The following is a 21155-nucleotide window of genomic DNA, read 5'->3' on the forward strand; positions in this document are numbered from 1 at the left end:
TCAGCTTAAAGAGCACATAAACAGACCCACAGACAAATTGACTCACTTCCCTTCTTAACAACTTTTAAAACCTCTGTCAGCTATCAAATTAGTATCAAGTAACGTTTCTAATTGCCATTTTGCTAAATATTCTGACCACGAAGCAAAAGATTCAAACTAACCAAGATGAGCCAAGTTGTCTTCTTCCAACCAAGATTAATTGATGTAGTTCAGTAGTCAGGTTTACTCAGCTACTTAATCTTCAAAATATTAATGCAAAAATCATTTTACAATTCATTATTTTAAGGTAGAGCATTAACACTGCCACAGACTCAATGTTCCAGGCTCTAAGTTTTATGTGTATTATTGCAATGCTTCTTCTCACCTGAAATTTTTCAGCAATCCCCATGCTCCTGCCTTCTCCCCATAAACTTTGATGCCGTGAGTAATAAAGAATTTATCAAATTCAGATTTAAATACTGTATATTCAATGACTTGGCCTCCACAGCCATCTATGGCAATGAATTCTACAGATTCATTATACTCTGGCTGAAGAAACTCCTCCACATCTCAGTTCTAAATGGATGCTCCTCTATTCTGAGGCTGTGCCCTCTGATCCTAGACTCACCCACTATAAGAAACAACTTCTCCACATCCACTCTATCTAGGCCTTTCAATGTTTGATAGATTTCAGTAAGATCCCCCATCCTTCTTCTAAACTCCAGCAAGTACAGGCCCAGAGCCATCAAACGCTCCTCATACATTAACCTTTTCATTCTTGTGAACCTCCTCTGGAACTTCTCCAAAGCCAGCACATCTTTTCTTAGGGGCAAGTGATTGTAGTATGATCAAATTCACCTTAAATTTTGAGAAGGAGAAGCTAAAATCAGATGTCTCAGTATTACAGTGGAGTAAAGAGAATTACAGAGGCATGAGAGATGAGTGGGCCAGAGTTGATTGGACAAGAACACTGGCAGGGATGACGGCATAGCCGAAACAGCATGGTTTCCTCAAGGGAAGATCTTGCCTGACAAATCTGCTGGAATTCTTTGAAGAGATGACAAGCAGAACAGACAAAGGAGAATTTGTTGATGTTGTATATTTGGGTTTTCAGAAGACCTTTGACAAAGTGACATACATAAGGCTGCTTAACAAGTTGTGAGCCCATGGTACAACAGGGAAGATTCTATCATGAATAAAGCAGTGGCTGACTGGCAGGAAGCAAAGAATGGGAATAAAGGGAGCCTTTTCTGGTTGTGCCTGCTGGTGAACAGTGGTGTTCCACAGGGTCTGTGTTGGGATCAATACTTCTTGCATTTTATGTTGATGATTTGAATGATGCAAATGAAGGGTTTGTTACAAAGTTTGCAGACAATACGAAGATAGGTGGAGGGACAGGTAGTTTTGAGGAAGTAGAGAGGCTACAGAAGGACCTAGACATATTAGGAGAATGGGCAAAGAAGTGGCAGATGGAATACAGTGTCAGGGAGTGTATGGTAATACACTATGATAGAAGAATTAAAAGGGTAGACTATTTTCTAAAGGGTTGAGTCGGTGGTGAGGAAGGCAAATGTGATGTTAGCTTTCATTTCAAGAGGATTAGAATATAAAAGCAAGGATGTAATGTTGAGACTTTATAAGCACTGAGGGCTCACTTGGAGTATCATGAGCAGTTCTGGGCCACATATCTTAGAAAGGATGTGTTGGAACTGGAGAGGCTTCAAAAGCGGTTCACAAAAATGATTCCAGGTTTGAACAGCTTGTCATATAAAGAATGAACCTGTATTCACTGGAATTCAGAAGAATCGGGGGTGATCTCATCAAAACCTATCAAATGATGAAAGGCTTTGAGAAAGTGGACATGGACAGGATGTTTCCTATGGCAGGAGAGTCTAAGAGCAGAGGACACAGCCTCAGAGTAGAGGGGTATCCTTTTAGAATGAAAATTAGAAGGAATTTCTTTAGCTAAAGAATGGTGAAACTGTGGAATGTAGATTTAAGGCAGAGATTGATAGGTTCTTGACTGGTCAAGGCATGAAGGGATACAGGGAGAAGGCAGAAAACTGGAGCTGAGAGGAAAAGTGCATCAGCCATGACGAAATGCTGGAACAGCTTCGATGAGCCAAATGGCTCCTATGTCTTACGGGCTTATAAGAACCCCAAAACTGCTCACAATACTCTGAGTGCCGTCTGACCAATGGCTTATAAAGCCTTAGCCTACATCCTTGCTCTTAAATTCTAGTACTCTAAAAACAAATGCTATCATTGCATTTGCTTTCCTTACCACCAACTCAGCCTGCAAGTTAGCCTTTGGGAAATCCTGCACAAGGACTCCCAAAGTCCCTTTGTACCTCTGGTTTTGGTATTTGCCTCGGTTTAGAAAATAGTCTATGTCTTTATTTCTTCTATCGACGTGCATGACCATACACCTCCCAACACTGTATTCCATCTGCCACTTCTTCCCTCATTCTCCTAATCTGTATAATTCCTTTTCCCTGCTTCCTTAACACTACCTGCCCTGCTACCTATCTTTGTATCGTCTGCAAACTTAAGGAAATTGTGCTGATTTGGCCTATTTTATCATGTGCTTCCAAGTACCCTGAGACCTCGTCCTTAATAATCAACTCCAACATCTTCCCAATCACTGAAGTCAGGCTAACTGATCTATACTTATCCTTACTTCTGCCTCCCTCCCTTCTTGAAGGGTGGAGATACATTTGCAATATTCCAGCCCTTAGAACCATTCCAGAATCTAGTGATTCTTGAAAGATCATTATTAGTGCCCCTACAATCTCTTCAGCCACCTCTTTCAGAACACTGGGGTGTTGTCTATCTGGTCCAGATGACTTAACTACCTTCACCTCTTTCAGCTTCCCAAAGCACATTCTCCATACTGCTAGTGTCTTACACAATTAAGACTGATGTGAAGTATTTATTAAGTTCATCCGCCATTCCTTTGTTCCCCCATTTCTACCTCTCTAGCATTATGGCGGAGCAGGCTCAACAGGCCAGATGGCCTACTCCTGCTCCTATTTCTTAAGTTTGGGATGCATCTATCTTGCACCTTCCGAACTGCCCCCCAGAAACTCTAGCCAGTGCTGTACAGCTGTCATCCCTGCACTGCAACTTTCCTCGCTTGAGGTCGAGCAACAAACTGATTTTCCCAATCAACTTGCATATCGAAATCCCCCTTGACTATCTTAACATTGTCCTTCTGAAATGCCTTTACTAACTCCCATTGTAATTTGTACTCACATCCTGGTGACTGTTCGGAGGCCTGTATGTAAGTCCCCATCAGGGTCTTTTTACCCTTGCAGTTTCTTAACTCTACCCACAAGAATTCTACATCCTCCGATCCCATAACACTTCTTTCTAAGGCTTTGATTTCATTTTTTGTTACCAGAGCTACCCCACCTCCTCTTCCTACCTGCCTGTCCTTTCAAAGTGGTTACTTATTATTGAGGGATCTGCCACAGGGGAACTCCACACTGGTTGCCCATATGAAGTGCATCTTTTCATTATTCCGGTGGTCAATTCCATGAATGTGAAGTCAAATATTTTTCAAAAAATTAAGACCAGCATCTTGTATTTCAAGCATTCTTTGGATTTGGAGAACTATTGTCAATCTGCAAGGCTGCTCTAAAACTGCAGAAAACAATTTGAAGTTGTAGTGTCTTACCTCAGTTGTAAAACTAGGAATGGTGACAGGAACTGTTCCCTTATCCTCCCTATTAGCACGGGGTAAACACCAACTAGTTCTATGACGGTCACATGCCGTAAGTCAAAGCCACATATAGCTTGCTGCAAGAAATCATACAAAATATGTTTCAATATCTACAATGCATATTCACAAAAATTCAGTCTCTCAAGAAAATAATCTTCAATCAGCTTCTCAGAGCAAGCACAATACATGTGACTTTGCCTGCTTTGCCCATAACAAAAAATTAATTCTAATGTAAAATTTTACAGATTGCAAATTTAGAATGTGTATCTTAAGGCAATTTCTTCACACGTCTACCAGTTTTTTTTTCTCCTTTATTTAGTCAATTTCCTTCTTAAAGATACAATCCATATCCATTTTTATGAAATAATAATATGAAATCTGTAACATCCAATGCATTCCAAATACAAACCAGACATTTGTTAAACATTCTAAATCAAGATCCGATTCAAGTTTAATGTCACTGGCATATGTCGTGAGATTTGTTGTTTTCCGGCAGCAGTATATCGCAATATGTAATAATAAAAATTATAAACTACAATCAGTGTTTATAAAAAATATATTAAATAACAGGTATAAAAAGAGAGAAGACAAACACTGGGGTAGAGTTCATAGGTTCATTGTCCATTCAGAAATCTGATGGCAAAGGGGAAGAAGCTGTTCCTGAAACATTGAGCGTGTGTCTTCAGGCTCCTGTACCTCTCCTTGACAGCAGCAATGAGAAGAGGGCACATCCTCCATATATCCCTATTGTTTTCTGTTGAATGCATTAAATTGTTCATTGGTTCCCTTCTGATACATCTTTCTACGTATCAGAATCAGGTTTAATATCACTTGCATGTGTGTTGTTTTGGGGCAGCAGTACACTGAAATACATAAATCTATAAATTACGATATTATATATTGAAAAAGAATATTTAATTAAATACATAGTATAAAAAGAGAGGAAAAATAGTTTGGTAGTGTACATGGGTTCATTGTCCATTCTGAAAGCTGATGGTGGAGGGGAAGAAATTGTTCCTGAAACAGAGTGTGTGTCTTCAGGCTCCTGTACTTCCTCCTTGATGGTAGCAATGAGAAGAGGGCATGTCATGTGTGATGGAGGTCCTTAGTGATGGATGCTGTCTTTTTGAGGCATCACATTTTGAGGTGTCCTGGATGCTCGGGAGGCTGATGTCCACGATGGAGCTAGCAGAGTTTACAACTTTCTGCAGCTTTTCCTGATCCTGTGCAGGCCCCTCTAAACCAGATGATGATGCAATTAGTTAAAAATGCTCTCTATGGTACTTCGGTCAAAATTTGCAAGGGCTTTTAACGACATACCAAGTCTCCTCAACTCCTAATGAAATATAGCTGCTGTCAAGCCTTCTTTGTAACTGCATCAAAATGTTGGGCCCAGGATAGCTCTTCAGAGAAGTTGACACGCAGGAACTTGAAACTACTCATCCTCCCCACTGCTGGTCCTTCAATTAGGACTGGCGTGTGTTCCCTCAACTTCCAGAAGTCCACTATCAATTTCTTTGTTTTACTGACCTTCAGTGCAAGACTGTTGGTGCAACATCACTCAACCAGCAGATCAATCTTGCTCCTGTACACTTCCTCATCACCAACAGTAGTTGTAACATCAGCAAATTTATAAATGCCATTTGAGCTGTGCCTATCCGCAGAGTCGTGCATGTCGAGAGAGTCGAGCACGCCTCTGTGAGGTGCGCCAGTGTGAACTGTCAACAAGAAGGAGGAGTCATTTCCAAACTACACAGGCTGATCTGCTGGTGAGGAAGTCAAGGATCCAATTGCAGAGGGAGGTACAGAGGCCCAGATTCTGGAACCTGTTGATTAGAACTGAGGGTATAATTGTGTTAAACGCTGAGCTGTAATCAATAAACAGTAGTATTGCTATTGTCCAGATGATCCAAGGCTAAGTGGCCAGCCAGTGAGATTGCATCTGCTGTAGTCCTATTGTGGCTATAGGTGATTTGCAGCAGGTCCAGGCCCTTGCTGAGAGTGAGGGGTGAACAGTCTGTGGTTATGATCCACGTCAGTATCAAAAACATAGGTAAAAAGAGGAATAAGAGCTTGCAGACACAAATTGGGAATAAGTAGAGTTTAAAAAGCAGGCAGTCTCCAACAATCGGCACCTGCATTTGATGAGACCAGAGCAAGAGGACACAGAATAGGAACTATGTTATTCACACTGTGCATCTGTGTAAACGCACAAAAAACAACAAATGGTATCAGTGATCTACAGCTGCTCATTGTCATGTGGGAATATGTGACGAGAATAAAGGCCTGTGTTGAGGACTAAACAAACCTCATTACAAGATGCCCAAGAATGATTAGGGAAGAGAGCCAAGAGGCAAACTGGTCACCAAAAGTACTGTGGTCTTGGTAAAGAAACTCTCTCGGGATCAAGCCAAGTCAACACAGGAAGTGTTAAAAAACAAAAGCTTTCCAACTCCAGCATTAGTGGGTAGGAAAATGAGAAGCAAGTCTGCAAGAGCTACAGAGCAGTGACAACATCACTGATATCAGTTAGCAGGAAACTACATTATAATTAAAAACCCATTAACTTTATTAACATCTTTTGAAGGAGGATATGTCCCAACCTCATTTAGCATGCACTTCCTCTGTGGCTGACTTTCTTCAAAATAGACTAGCCTAACACTCAGTTCAGGGCCAATTACAGATAATTTAAACAATACTGCCTATGTCTGTAGACAAATAAAAACAGGAAGTGCCTCCTGACATAACAGAGCCAGAAACATTTGTAATGGGCCTTATTTACAATGGCCAACGAGCTACTCAAACGGACTGGTGAGACCTGCGCAGGATAGGGCTTTTCTGAATAGGCCCGACCCTGACTTTGAAAGTAGTTTAATAGCCAAAGAGAAGCCCGGGGCATAGCCGGAGATAATGCAGATTACTCCACTTCAGCAGGTGACTTGCATTACCTGTTATTATCTGCATTATCTATTAAACTTTGTGCACTGAAATAAATGCAGGTTAACTGAGTACTCTTGACGGTTATTCTAATTACTAAACTTGCTCTTGCTGGTTACTTCTTTACCCTATGACTTGGCCCTGGCTCAGACAGACACACACACACACCAATCTAGTTTAAACTCTAACGTTTAACACGTACAATTTCCCTGCAAGTCCCACTCTAGTTCAAATGCAACCTGTCCCTCATGTTTTAAGTCACTTTTACTGCAGAAGAGATCCAAGTGGTGCAAGACCTGAACCACTGCCCCCTGCACCAGCTCTTCAGCGACAAATTCATCTGGTCTATCTTTCCATTTCTGACCTCGCTAGCACATGGCACCAGGAATACTGCCCTTAATTTTCCTGGTGGTCACCCATCTACCTGAAATGTGTGCCTTGGGCATGATCACCTCAGTAAAAGTCTCATCTAGGAAGCCTGGATGACCCTGGGTACACCCAAATCCAGGCTCCTGTCTTTCACCTGGTTTGTCAGCAGCGGCAGCAGCTAGGCGCACTTCCCACAGATGTAGTCATCAGGAAGACTTCTCCCTAACTTCCCACATCTTGCAGGGACCGCATTTTACTGAATAGGAAAATAAAACCTTACTTGTTCTTACCTGTGTCTCTCCACCAAAGCCTCAACTCTCCCCTCTCACACAGGCCCATTCTCACAATGGTTGCTCCAAAATGGCCAATATACTTAACGTTACTTTCCATTTATCAGATAAGAATAGTTGTTCAATTGGCCAATGAGACCTACCTTTTCAAAGACTCCTGCTCTCTCATCCAACTTCTTTGCACTGAAGCCTCTTGAGCCGAAGCCTCCCCCACTCACACACTGGCTTGCTCTCACAATGACTGTTCCAAAATGGCTGCTCTGCTATATCCAGCTTCTCATTTATTGACTGCCTGGTCTCCCAGTTAGCCAATACAACTGCTATAAAGTTCTGCTCCTATTTTTCACTTGCAAACTGCACCATTCAGCAGGGTGTTGTAATGGTACTCTTTCACTCATGAGACAAAGGCAACAAAGAGTACACAGCCAATCTACAAGCTGGCCCTGCTTTACCTCCACTAAACAAGGAATCTCTTTATAGTCCTGGTCTAATTACTATTCTTTCTTGCCTTGTCATGAGATGTTGATCTACCGTCTGCCACCCCAAAAACTTATTATATATATCCAGTTTTCTGATATAGCTTCTTTCTCAATTCACACTACAAATCAAAGTGGAATGACCACATACCAGGCAGCAGGGAAGTTGTTTAAAGAATCATAGAAAATTTAAGACAAAAGAAGCCATTGATCCCATTCTGTCTATGCCAGGCAAAAAAAACCCAAACTTTTCTTCCAGCACTAGCTGAAACTCCTGCAGATAAATGCTCTTCATTTATGGATCAAAGGACTTTATCCAGGAAGCCTCTGCCCGTCTTTCAGACAGTGGGTTCCAGATTCCTACCAATTTCTCAAATGAAAAGCAATTCCTCATCTCCTCTCCAATCTTTGGTCAGTTACTTTAAACCTACAACACCTGGTTTGTGACTGCTCTGCTGAGGAAAATATTAAAACAAAGGTCTGTTCTCTTGTCCCCTCATGATATCTGCCTTCAAATAACCTCATCTTTCCAAAGAAATCAACCCAAATTTAATCCGGTTTTTCATCAGAACGACAATTTTTAATTTCTGGCAACATTTTTGCAAAATTCCAATGCAATCACATCTCTCATGTAATGTGGTAGATAGTACTCAAGCTGCAGTCAGTGAGTGTTACATATTAGAAACATAGAAACATAAAAAATAGGTGCAGGAGTAGGCCATTTGGCCCTTCAAGCCTGCACCGCCATTCAGTATGATCATGGCTGATCATCCAACTCAGAACCCTGTACCTGCTTTCTCTCCATACCCCCTGATCCCTTTAGCCACAAGGGCCATATCTAACTTCCTCTTAAATCTATCCAATGAACTGCCCTCAACTGTTTCCTGTGGCAGAGAATTCCACAGATTCTCCTTGTTCTTACCTTCTAGGTGTTGGCTAATGAAGTAAAGCGACTGCACATGCTTTTTTTTTAAACTACCTCACTGATTCATCTTATTGACACAAAGCTGCCAAATGATTTCACAAAAGGTTTGGTCAGCAGTTAAAGACGAAGAGCTCTTGCTGTCAAGCCTATTCAATGGGGCCAGAGATCAAACACTCAATACCAGCGCGCAGAACAGCATGAAAAGAAAGACAGGCAAAATACACAGCACTAGGTAATATGCAAACACAAAGAGGAATCCATTAGCAAAACTACATATTATTGGAATTCTTCACAGTAAAAGTCAATAGTAACAAAACTTTAGGTGTCCTTGTTACCATACATTGTTAGTAGTTAAAGGGTGACCAATTCCAGAAGAAAACATTACCTGATTTATTCCTAGCTGAAATCGATAGTAGTGATCAGCAGCAGTAGGAGTGGATATAATCAGCAATCGACGTTTCTCGTAGAACTGCTCCAGAAGTGCTGCTGCCGTGGTAACACGCACATTAATGTTCATGGCTGTAAGTTTTAAAATTAATCATGTATAAGACCTAAAGGTGAACCACGAAGTATATCAAAGCTAATGCAAGAGTGAAAGATGCGCATCAGTATCTCTGGAGGCAAAATAAAGAAAGCAATCATTAAGTGTTTGTAATTAGGTTTCCTTGAGGTGAGAACTCAGTTAACGATTGGAGACATTTAAGTCAAAGGTATCATTCCACTTCAGACCAGCAGCAAACAAGCAGTTGAAGTTAAATGAAAACTAAAAGTGCTGGTAATTACTCTGCAGGTAAGACTGTATCTGTGGGAAGAATAGAAGAATTAAGAAGGGGTTTCTGACAAATGGTTTATAGTCTAAGTGTTAATTCCACTATTTGCTGCTATTACGTACGTGACTCTGGGCCACATTATTACAGCACTAGTTTTACTAACCAGCCACTCTGGATTTGGTAAAAGATTATTTTCTCCTGGACTGATGGCCAGTCTTCAGCTGGAATGTAAACTTTATTTCCATCTTCATCACTGCCTGCGAACGCTTGGAATTCTCTATCTAAGACTGCTGCGGATGCTCAGCCTTCAAATATATTTTAAGATTTTTGGATAGTAAGGAAATCGTAGTAGGAAGACAACACAGGAAAACTAAATGATATGTTCTATAACATGCTTTAAGATATTATTATGCATAATTAGGACTCAAAGGGTCCTAAGGATTGGAAGTAATATGTTAGCATTGAGTGAGGACTAGTAATTGGATAGAAAATAAATAGGTCCCAAATATTATGATATACCTGGATTCGTGCTATGTGCTCAACTACTTATAACTTATATCAATGCCATGGATAAGGAGTTCAAGTGTAATAGAATGAAATACAGTTTAAATACAAGTGTGAAAATGATAAAGGAAGAGACTACAAAGAGTTAGAAACAGCCTAAATTCAGGCAGCAACATGACAGATGGGATGTAATTAAAATACATTATCTATATTGGTATAGATAAAACAAATATTTCTGAACAGCTGACAGACTAAGAACTATTGGCTTTGAAGACATGTCCAAGCACTAGATTCACTGCAGGTTAATACAGATGTACACCGATTTGGAAAGCAAATGAATGCATGATCTTCACTGCATGTTGGCCAGAGAATGAGAATTAGAAAATAAAACTATGTGAATGAAGAAATTTGGTCAGGCTACATGTGAAATAGTGTGGACAGACTTGTACTCCTTATATAATAAAATAAATATTTGCATATAGAAATTGCAAAAAAAGATTCACTGAGCTAACTTGATGGAGGTAGGTTATGTCAATATTCTCTCTAGAACTTAAAGGGAGAGGCAACCACTTTAACATTAATTATTAAATCACAGGCAACTTTTCAAATCCTTGTCAGAGTTGATGCTGGCAGCTTGTTTCACCATGATAGAATCCAAAAAGGTTGACCATTTAGAACTGCATGATGGACTGGGGGGGGCAGAACTCTCCTTTAAGGGAGGCAAACCTTTTTAACTCTCTACCACAGATGCTATAGGTTCTCCTCCCTAAGGAATCAATTCACAGGTGATCATGTGGGAAAGCAAGCTTGAGGTAGAAGATCAGACACAGTTTTACAGCCAGCAAAGTCATGAACTACTGCTCCATTTAGATTTTGCACTGTTCTTACTCTGGAGTAAGCAGACTGCTTTCTGCTCCGTAGATGCCTTGTAGCAATCCACTTGTTTCCCATGGTTTCTATGACTGCATCACTTCAGGATTCACTCAGCCAGTGAAGTTTTCACTACATCTTCTACCCATCTCCTCTCCTTTCAGGCCTTCCCTAAATTCTAGCAATTTAACCAAATACTCGGATATGAAGAACTTCCAGGAATTATCCAGCATTCTCTGGTTTAGTATCATAAGGTGGTGAACGGCAGTCATTTGCAGCTGGAAGGTTGGTGAGGAGAATTAAAGACTAGGTTAAACAGGTAAACCCAGAAATTTTCAGACCTTAGTTGATTATAATGGACAGCAGGGTGGAGGGAGGATCATGTCAGGTTGGGTGGATGGGTGATGGTGAAAAAAAGAGAGGAAAAAATTTAAAATGTAGATTACATCAAAGCCACTGAAGAGTCTTGATTGACTTTTGCAGAAACAATACAAATTTTATTTTGAACCTCTATAAACCTACAGCTATTTCAATAGGCTCTGGATATACTAACAATGCAAAAGCACAAAAAGCCAATTATCTGAGAATGTTACAATTAAAATTAAGCATTTGATCAAAATACAGAGCAGAAATTCCACATAAAATATTTTAATGAATCTTGCACATTTTTGTCATGGTCTGAATTACTCACCTTCCAATCAATTAAGTGAATCTTTGAACTATTTGCTCAAGGGTATAAATAAGTAACTGGCTGTGTTAGCATAAAGTAAATGGAATGAGAAGATTGTAATGAAAATGTTGAGATGAATTATCTATTTCTATACTGTAAAAGCTTATAATATATGAATAAATATTTGGTCACATGGGTGTAATCAAGAACCATGTGCTCGTTGGGCTGGAAGGGTCTGTTACTATGCTGTAACTCTAAATAAAGAACACTTTTTCCCTCTAATAAACATTAAATCTATTTTGCTTTGCTATGAAGAACTGACCTTAACATTTCCTTGTACATAAAGGGTAACTCTCACTTTCTCTAGCAAAAGTCAGAATTACAATAGTTTATGATTTTTTTCATAAAAAGTAGTATTTTCACTTCTTTATGAAATAAACTGGGGAAATAAGGCCCAGAAATCTGTTGATGATCAAAAAGCCATGGTGTCGCAGTGTGATACAGGAACACTGTAGACAGATTCTAAATGCATTGTTAGCAGATCATCAGACATTATTCACACAATACATTGAAAATCAGGGAGCAAGATATCTAGCATAGTGCCATGCATTATAGTGTCTTCTGCTAAGTTTAAAATATATTGAAGCATATGTACAGAGCAACTGCTAATCAGACAGTCATAGAGCACCATAGCTCAGAAACACGTACTTCAGCCCATCGAATCTGTGCTGACTTGTGTTTATGCCTAGAGCCACCTCCCCACACCTGGACAGTAGGTGTCCTTACCCCTCTCATCCATGTATCCATCTAAACTTCTCTTAAATATTGCAACTGAATCTACATTCACACCTTCTGCTGGCAATGTGTTCCATACACCATCTCATGTGAAGAAGTTCCCCCTCAGGTTCCCCTTAAACATTTCACCCTTAATGGATCATTGTCCTCACTACACCTTCTACCCACCTCCTCTCCTTTCTGGATCATTGGGACCTCTTTTGGGGCAGGTGTGACCTGAAAAAAAGGATGGGTTGCACTTGAATCTCAGGGGGACCAACATCCTGGCAGGAAAGTTTGCTAAGGCTAATGGGGAAAGTTTAAACTAGAACTGTTGGGGGGTGGGAACCAATCTGAAGAGACTGGGGAAGAGGAGGTAGGCTCACAAATAGAGAAAGCTTGTAGACAGTACGAGAGGGAGGATAGGCAGGTGATAGAGAAGGGATGCGCTCAGATCGAAGGTTTGAGATGTGTCCATTTTAACGCTAGGACTGTTGTGAACAAAGCAGATGAGCTTAGAGCGTGGATCAGTACTTGGAGATATGATGTGGAGGCCATTACAGAGACTTGAATGGCTCAGGGACAGGATTGGTTACTTCAAGTGCCGGGTTTTAGATGTTGCAGAAAGAACAGGGAGGGAGGCAAAAGAGGTGGGGGCGTGGCACTGTTGATCAGAGATAGTGTCACGGCTGCAGAAAAGGTGGACACCATGGAGGGATTGTCTATGGAGTCTCTGTGGGTGGAGATTAGGAGCAGGAAGGGGTCAATAACTTTACTGGGTATTTTTTATAGGCTGCCCAATAGTAACAGGGATATCGAGCAGCAGATAGGGAAACAGATCCTGGAAAGGTGTAATAATAATGAAGTTGTCATGATGGGAGATTTTAATATCCCAAATATCCATTGGAATCTCCCTAGAGCAAGGGGTTTAGATGAGGTGGAGTTAGTTAGGTGTGTTTAGGAAAGTTTCTTGACACAATCTGTAGATAAGCCTACAAGAGGAGAGGCAGTATTGATTTGGTATTGGGAAATGAACCTGGTCAGGTGTCAGATTTCTCAGTGGGAGAGCATTTTGGAGAAAATGATCATAATTCGATCTCCTTTACAATAGCATTGGAGAGAGATAGGAACAGACAAGTTAGAAAAGCATTTAATTGGAGTAAGGAGAATTATGAGAGTTATCAGACAGAAAATTGGAGGCTTAAATTGGAAACAGATGATCTCAGGGAAAGGTACAGAAGAAATGTGGCAAATATTCAGGGGATATTTATGTAGAGTTCCACATAGGTACATTCCAATAAGACAGGGAAGTTATGGTAAGGTACCGGAAACATGATGTACAAAGTCTGTAATAAATCTAGCCAAGAAAAGCTTACAAAAGGTTCAGAGAGCTAGGTAATGTTAGAGATCTAGAAGATGATAAGGCTACTTGGAAGGAGCTTAAGAAAGACATAAGGAGAGCCACAAGGGGCCATGAAAAGGCCTTGGTGGGGAGAATTAAGAAAAACCCCAAGGCATTCTGTAAGTATGTGAAGAGCAAGTGTATAATGTGTGAAAGAATAGGACCTATCAAGTGTGACAGTGGGAAAGTGTGTACGGAACCGGAGTATTTAATGAATACTTTACTTCAGTATTCACTATGGAAAAGAATCTTAGTGATTGCAGTGATGACTTGCAGCAGACTGAAAAGCTTGAGCATGTAGATATTAAGAAACAGGATGTGCTGGAGCTTTTGGAAAACATCAAGTTGGATAAGTCACCAGGACCGGATGAAATATACCCCAGGCCATAGTGGGAGGTGAGGGAAGAGATTGCTGAGCCTCTGGCGAATACCTCTGCATCATCAATGGGGACGGGAGAGGTTCTGGAGGATTGGAGGGTTGCAGATGTTGTTCCTTTATTCAAGAAAGGGAGTAGAGATAGCCCAGAAAATTATAGACCAGTAAGTCTTACCTCAGTGATTGCTAAGTTGATGGAGAAGATCCTGAGAGGCAAGATTTATGTACATTTGGAGAGATATAATATGATTCGGAGTAGTCAGCATGGCTTTGTCAAGGGCAGGTCATGCCTTACAAGCCTGATTGAATTTTTTGAGGATGTAACTAAACACATTGATGAAGGAAGAGCAGTAGATGTAGTGTATATGGATTTCAGCAAGGCATTTGATAAGGTACCCCATGCAAGGCTTATTGAGAAAGTAAGGAGGCATGGGATTCAAGGGAACATTGCTTTGTGGATCCAGAACTGGCTTGCCTACAGAAGGCAAAGAGTAGTTGTGAACAGGCCATATTCTGCATGGAGGTCAGTCACCAGTGGAGTGCCTCAGGGATCTGTTCTGGGACTCTTACTGTTAGTTATTTTTATAAATGACTTGGACGAGGAAGTGGAGGAATGGGTTAGTAAGTTTGTTGATGACACAAAGGTTGGGGGTGTTGTCGATAATGTGGAGGGCAGTTAGAGGTTACAACGGGACATTGATAGGATGCAAAACTGGGCTGAGAAGTGGCAGATGCAGTTCAACCCAGGTAAGTGTGAAATGGTTCATTCTGGTAGGTCAAATATGATGGCAGAATATAGTATTAATGCTAAAACTCTTGGCAGTGTAGAGCATCAGAGGGATCTTGGGGTCCATAGGACGCTCAAAGCAGCTGCGCAGGTTGACTCTGTGGTTAAGAAGGCGTATGGTGTATTGGCCTTCATCAATCGTGGAATTGAATTTAGGAGCCGAGAGGTAATGCTACAGCAATATAGGACCCTGGCCAGACCCCACTTGGAGTATTGTGTTCAGTTCTGGTCACATCACTACAGGAAGGATGTGGAAGCCATAGAAAGGGTGCAGAGGAGATTTACAGGGATGTTGCCTGATTTGGGGAGCATGCCTTATGAGAATAGGTTGAGTGAACTTGGCCTTTTCTCCTTGGAGCAAAGGAGGATGAGAGGTGACCAGATAGAGGTGTACAACATGATGAGGCATTGATTGTATGGATAGTCAGAGGCTTTTTCCCAGGGCTGAAATGGTTGCCACAAGAGGACACAGGTTTAAGGCGCTGGGGAGTAGGTACAGAGGAGATGTCAGGGGTAAGATTTTTTACTCAAAGAGTGGTGAGTGCCACTTCTTGGCTCTGTACTCCCTAGTAGTCTGTCCAGATTAATTGTTAATCCTCTTGTTAGACACACTTTGCGTCTATGGGCTCAGTTTAGGAAATTTTATGGTTTCCATGGTTTTTCCTTTTCTAGCCCTACCTTATATAATCACCTTTTTTTTTACCTACTACGTATCATTCAGCATTCCATGATTGGTATAGGAAGGGCATTAGACATTTTGAAGATCTTTTTATTGATAATCGCTTCGCATCTTTTCAACAGCTCTCTGCTGTTCAATCTGCCCCATGCTCATTTTTTTTAGATATCTCCAAATTAGACACTTTATCAATCCTTTAATTCCTAACTTCCCTGAAATGCCTGAGAAAAATGTTATGGATTTATTTCTTTCTATTAATCCACTAGGTAAAGGTTTAATATAATTTATTTGTGATAAGTTAGCATCCTTACGACATGCCCCTGTGGATAAAATTAGAATGGCTTGGGAGCATGATTTAAATACCTCCTTATCTGATGAGACTTGGGACTCGATTCTCAAATCGATTAATTCAACCTCTCTTTGTGCTCACCACTGCCTTTTACAGTTTAAGATTGTTCATCGAGCTCATATGTCTAAATCTAAACTATCTCAATTTTACCTTAATATTAGTCCTCTTTGTGATAAATGCAAAAGGGCCGAGGCCTCTCTCATTCATATGTACTGGTTTTGTCTTAGCTTGGAGAAATTTTGGAACGATGTCTTCGTAACGTTATCATATATTCTGAATCACCACCTAGAACCTAACCCTTTAATTGCTTTGTTCGGTTTTTTGGGTGAGACGGAATTACGTCTGAGTTCGACTAAGTGTTGAATATTATCTTTGGCTTCTCTCCTGGCTAGACGTTTAATCCTCCTTAGATGGAGAGATGTTGCCCCGCCCACGCATGCTCAATGGCTTAACAATATTATGTCCTGCTTAGACTTTGAAAAAATTCATTACTCAGTTCTTAATTCGGATATAAAGCTCCATAAGGTCTGGGGACCTTTTATTGAGTACTTTCATAACCTTCTTCTTAACTAAGGTTTTTTTTCGGTCCCTTGCTTTCAGCTCCTTTTTTTTTGGTAGTAGGCATTAATATCTTCTGTTGCTAAGTGTATTTACAGTTTTGGGGGTTTGAATGTCCTGATTTATATTCTCCATATTGTGTTGTGGTTGGTCTGGAGTTCTTTTTTTGTTGCGGGGCTTGGGGAGGATACTAATTTTACATGTCTTCAATTTGGGTGCTTTCTCAATTATCTTTTTTTGTATTATATTATTATTGTATGTTTATTTTTGCACTGTATTAATGTTCTTCATTTTGATCTGGGGTTTTTTTTATCTGTAGCGATGTAGAAAATGTATAAAAAAACTAATAAAAAAAGAGTGGTGAGTGCGTGGAATGGGCTGCCAGCAACAGTGGTGGAGGCGGATACAATAGGGTCTTTTAAGAGGTTTTTAGATAGGTACATAAAGCTGAGTAAAATAGAGGGCTATAGGTAAGCCTAGTAATTTCTGAGGTAGGTGAATGTTCGGCACAACTTTTTGGACCAAAGGGCCTGAATTGTGCTGTAGGTTTTCTATGTTTCTATATTTCTTAATCTCTGACTTCTAGTTCTAGTCTCAACCAACCTCATGAAGATTAGCTTTTATGAATTTACCCTATCTATACCCCTCATAATTTTATATACTTCAGAATATTCCTCCCCCCCACCTCATTTTTCTATGCTCCAGGAAGTAAAGTCCTAACCTATCCAATCTTTTCCTGTAACTCAGGTCAACAAGTCTTGCCAACGTCCTTACAAATTTTCTCTGCACCCTTTCAGGCTTACTGATATCCTTGCTGCAGGTAGATGACCAGAACTGTATAAAAATACTCCAGATTTGACCTCACCCAAGTCTTACATGTCTTCAACATTAAATCCCAACTCCTGTGCAAAATGCTCAGATTTATGAAGGTCATTGCGCCAAAAGGAATATTTTAATTTTGACTGGGGTTCCCTCAGCTGCTTCCATTTCCTTCTATACTTTAAGACATGCTGTCTAGTAGGCTAATTGCTTCTTGACAAATAACCCAAGTCTAGGTGAACCAGGGGTAGCTGATGGACAGATGAGAGAGAATAGATTACAAGTGGAGCAACAGGGTTAATGGGATTGCTGACAGCTCGTACGGACTCCATGAGCCAAATGGGCCCTTCAAAGCCAGAAGTATTGTTTAATAGAAAAGTTAAATTTTAAATTAAACTACTGTTACGAATGAGGAGCAACTCTGATGGGCAGAAGGGTGCAAAGTCGCCCCCCCCCCTTTTGAGAATCGCAAAATAGCTACTATTTCGGGTCTGATACCAAGGAAATGAGAGAGAGACAATGCAGAGATACACAAAAGTGGAATGTCTCCTCCTAACAAAAGCGGAATGGAACCACTGATTACTGCTATAGTCTTTTGGAGAAGGACTGTGTATTGAGTACTGTTCTATTCATTGAAACCCCTCAGGGGGCAACCAGAGTGGGCTGGTTGATGGGTTGCATCATCCCAACCTGATTTACACCTGAGACCCCATGAGTGGGGATAAAAGTAAGGTCTGGGGAACACCCCTCAGACGCACCAGGAGAGACGCTACAAGACCAGTGGGGGCTTGTGTGTGTGTCCACCCTTGCCTGGGTGACGAGTCCACCACGGAAGAACGGTCTAGCTAAAGGACGGAGGGGTCATAAGTGAATGGCCACAACAACAACGCATCGACGGATCAAGATCGTAAAGGAAAGTCGGCAAGTCAATAACTGTTATTCTCACTCTCTCTCTCTCTCCCCAAGAACTGCAACACAGCGACCAACAACTACCGCAGCCTGCATGAACTGAACTGAACTTTATATTTCCATCGGACAATTCATTATCCCCTAAACAACGATAGAGCTTATTTCTTATTGATTATTATTAAACCCGTACTTTTAGGTTTAGTATTGATGACGTATATTATCTGTATATTTGCAATGATATTATTTTTGTGTATTTTTACTAATAAATACTGTTAAAAATAGTATCACCAGACTCCAACAGCTACTCCTATCTTTGCTGGTAAGATACCCAGTTACGGGGTTCGTAACACTACACTCTAGAGATCAATCGCAGTTTATAGATGTCTTGTCTAGTAACAAGAAAGTGGCAAACTTTTAAACTAATTGCTGAGAAGACTATTACTTCTTCTCAACTATTAATAGACTTCCGTTCCCGAGGCGTCAGTGGATTGCACAAAGGGAGAGTGAGTTTAAAAGAAGTGAGCAGGGGCAGCCGGCACATTTTGCAGGCCACAGTTCCGGAGGAGAGATTGGACTGTGGAGCGAGAGAGAGTTTAAAAGAAGCAAACCAGGGCAGTCGGCACATTATTTTGCATGCCTCAGTTCCTGAGGAGTCATTGGATTGTGCATAATAGGGCACTTGGCAAGATCTAGTTTTTAAAAAAGGTTATGTTTAAGAGGCACGGCCACTGTGTGGGTGGGCCTCTGTTGGAGTGCGGAGTTGAGGATTTAGCTCATAGAGGCTTTGGCGGGGGAGCCGTAGGCAGCTTTTTTAATTATTTATTCTTATTGCATGTTTAGAGCAGTGGAAATGCCCAGCAGAATTGTGGAATACTCCTCTTCTGGGATGTGGGAAGGCAGGGAGACCTCCAGTGTCCCCGACAACTGCACCTGCAAGAAGTGCATCCAACTGTAGCTTCTAACAGACTGTGATAATGAGGCCAGGAACAGGAAGATCATACAGTTTAACAGATGGCTAAAGTGATGGTGCAGGAGGGAAGGCTTGTGATTTTTCGATCGTTGGGCTCTCTTCTAGGAAAGGTGGGAGCTGAACAGAAGGGACAATTTGCACCTAAACAGGAAGGTGGGTCAAATATCCTATCAAGATGGTTTGCTTGTGCTGCACGGGGTGGGAGGGGGACAGTAAAGTTGCAGAAGGAGGAGTAACAGAGCACCAGAACAGATAATGGAGTGGATGTGGAGAAAGATTTTGTAAAGCCTATCTAAAAATCAGAATTGAAATAATTGAGCATGGTGGGACTAATGTTCCAAGCTGTGTATATTTCAATGCAAGAAGTATTGTAATAAAAGCGGATGATCTTAGGGCATGGATCAGCACATGGAATTATGACATTGTAGTTACTAATGAGAGTTGGTTACAGGAGGACAGGACTGGCAGCTCAATGTTCTGTGGTTCCGTTGTTTTAGGCATGATAGAGCGGGAAGGAATTGAAGGGGAAGGGGTAGCATTACTAGCCAGGGAGAATGTGTTGGCAGTGATAAGTCGTAACAGACTGGAGAGCTCATCTGCTGAGACCTTATGGGTAGAAATGAGGAATGAGAAAGGTATGACCATGTTAATAGGATTATATTTTAGACCATACAGCAGTCCTCCTACAACCAACTTTCTCCACATCCACTCCATTATCTGTTGTGGAGGAGACACATTTCTAGAGATTACAGACTGTCACAAGAAGCCTAAGGTTGTGATATAGGTGATTTTAACTTTCCACATATTGACTGGGACTCCTATACTATGAAAGGACTGGATGGGAAAGAGTTGTCAACTGTGCTCAGGAAAGTTTCCAGAATCAGTACATAGAAGTCCCAACTACAGGGAGTACAATACTAGATCGCCTATTCGGGTATGAGGCAGGGCAGGTGGCAGAAGTTTACGTAGGGGAACACTTTGCACCTAGTGATCATAATGCCATTAGTTTCATGGTAACTATGGAAAAGGATAGGCATGGTCATCAGGTTGAAATTCTAAATTGGAGAAAGGCCAATTTGATTGGCATCAGAAAGCATCTGACAAATGTGGACTGGAACAGTTTGTTTTGTAGAAAAGGTGTCCTTGATAAGTGGGAGGCCTTCAAGAGCGAAATTTTGAGTGGAGAGGATTTAGACGTTCCTGTGAGTATAAAAGGAAAAGAAACCAGGTTTAGGAAATTTGGTGTTTGAGAGATATTGAGGCTCTGGTTTAGACAAAGGAGGAGCATAGCAGGTACAAACAAATGATGTACTTGAAGAGAATAACAAAAGCAAGATAACATTTATGAAGGAAATCAGGACAGCAAAAATACAAGAATGAGGTTCCTCTAGCAAATAAGGTGAAGGAGAATCCCAAGGACTTCTACAGATATATCAGGAGCAAAAGGATAGCGAAGGAAAAATTGCTCCTCTGGAAGATCAGGATGGTAATCCATGCATAGAGCCAAAACAGATGGGGGAGATCTTACATGAAATTTTTGTTTCTGTATCTACTAAGTCTATAGAAGTGATCAAATGTATGTTTTCTGCTTGGAACTCAGTTATTTGAAAGTGCATCACCCCGTGTCAATTCCCACATTCAGTCTCTCAGCAGTTTTGGTTTGTTTTCAAGTAACTGCTGCAGGTAAAAAAAAAGCTTTTGGTATAGCGGCCTCATAAATCAATGTATTGAATACAGGAGCTGGGATGTTCTGTTAAAATTGTACAAGACCTTGTTGAGGCCTAATTTGGAGTAGTGTGTCCCGTTTTTGTCACCTACCTACAGGAAAGATATAAATAAGATTGAAAGAGTGCAGAGAAAATTTACAAGGATGTTGCTGGGACTTAGGGAAATGTTGAATAGGTTAGGACTTTATTCCCCAGAAGACAGAGGATTGCAAGGAAATTTGATGAAGGTATACAAAATTATGAGGGGTATAGATAGAGTAAATGCAAGTTGGCTTTTTCACACCTGAGTTTAGG

The 21155-nt window shown here is 40.8% G+C and overlaps 1 protein-coding gene across 2 annotated transcripts in view; it reads right to left on the bottom strand.

Annotated features, from left to right (window-relative positions):
- The window catches only part of srpx (sushi-repeat containing protein X-linked), an 81375-nt gene that overhangs the window by 3671 nt on the left and 56549 nt on the right, over window positions 1–21155 (bottom strand). For both annotated transcript variants that reach the window (XM_059968238.1, XM_059968239.1), the window contains 2 exons: window positions 9086–9219; window positions 3659–3780 (listed from right to left, as the gene is read on the bottom strand). In XM_059968238.1, the coding sequence (XP_059824221.1) occupies window positions 3659–3780; window positions 9086–9219 (256 nt within the window). The remainder of the gene's footprint in view (window positions 1–3658; window positions 3781–9085; window positions 9220–21155) is intronic.

This window comes from Hypanus sabinus, chromosome 4, assembly GCF_030144855.1.
Source record: "Hypanus sabinus isolate sHypSab1 chromosome 4, sHypSab1.hap1, whole genome shotgun sequence".
In the NCBI taxonomy this organism is placed as follows: domain Eukaryota; kingdom Metazoa; phylum Chordata; class Chondrichthyes; order Myliobatiformes; family Dasyatidae; genus Hypanus; species Hypanus sabinus.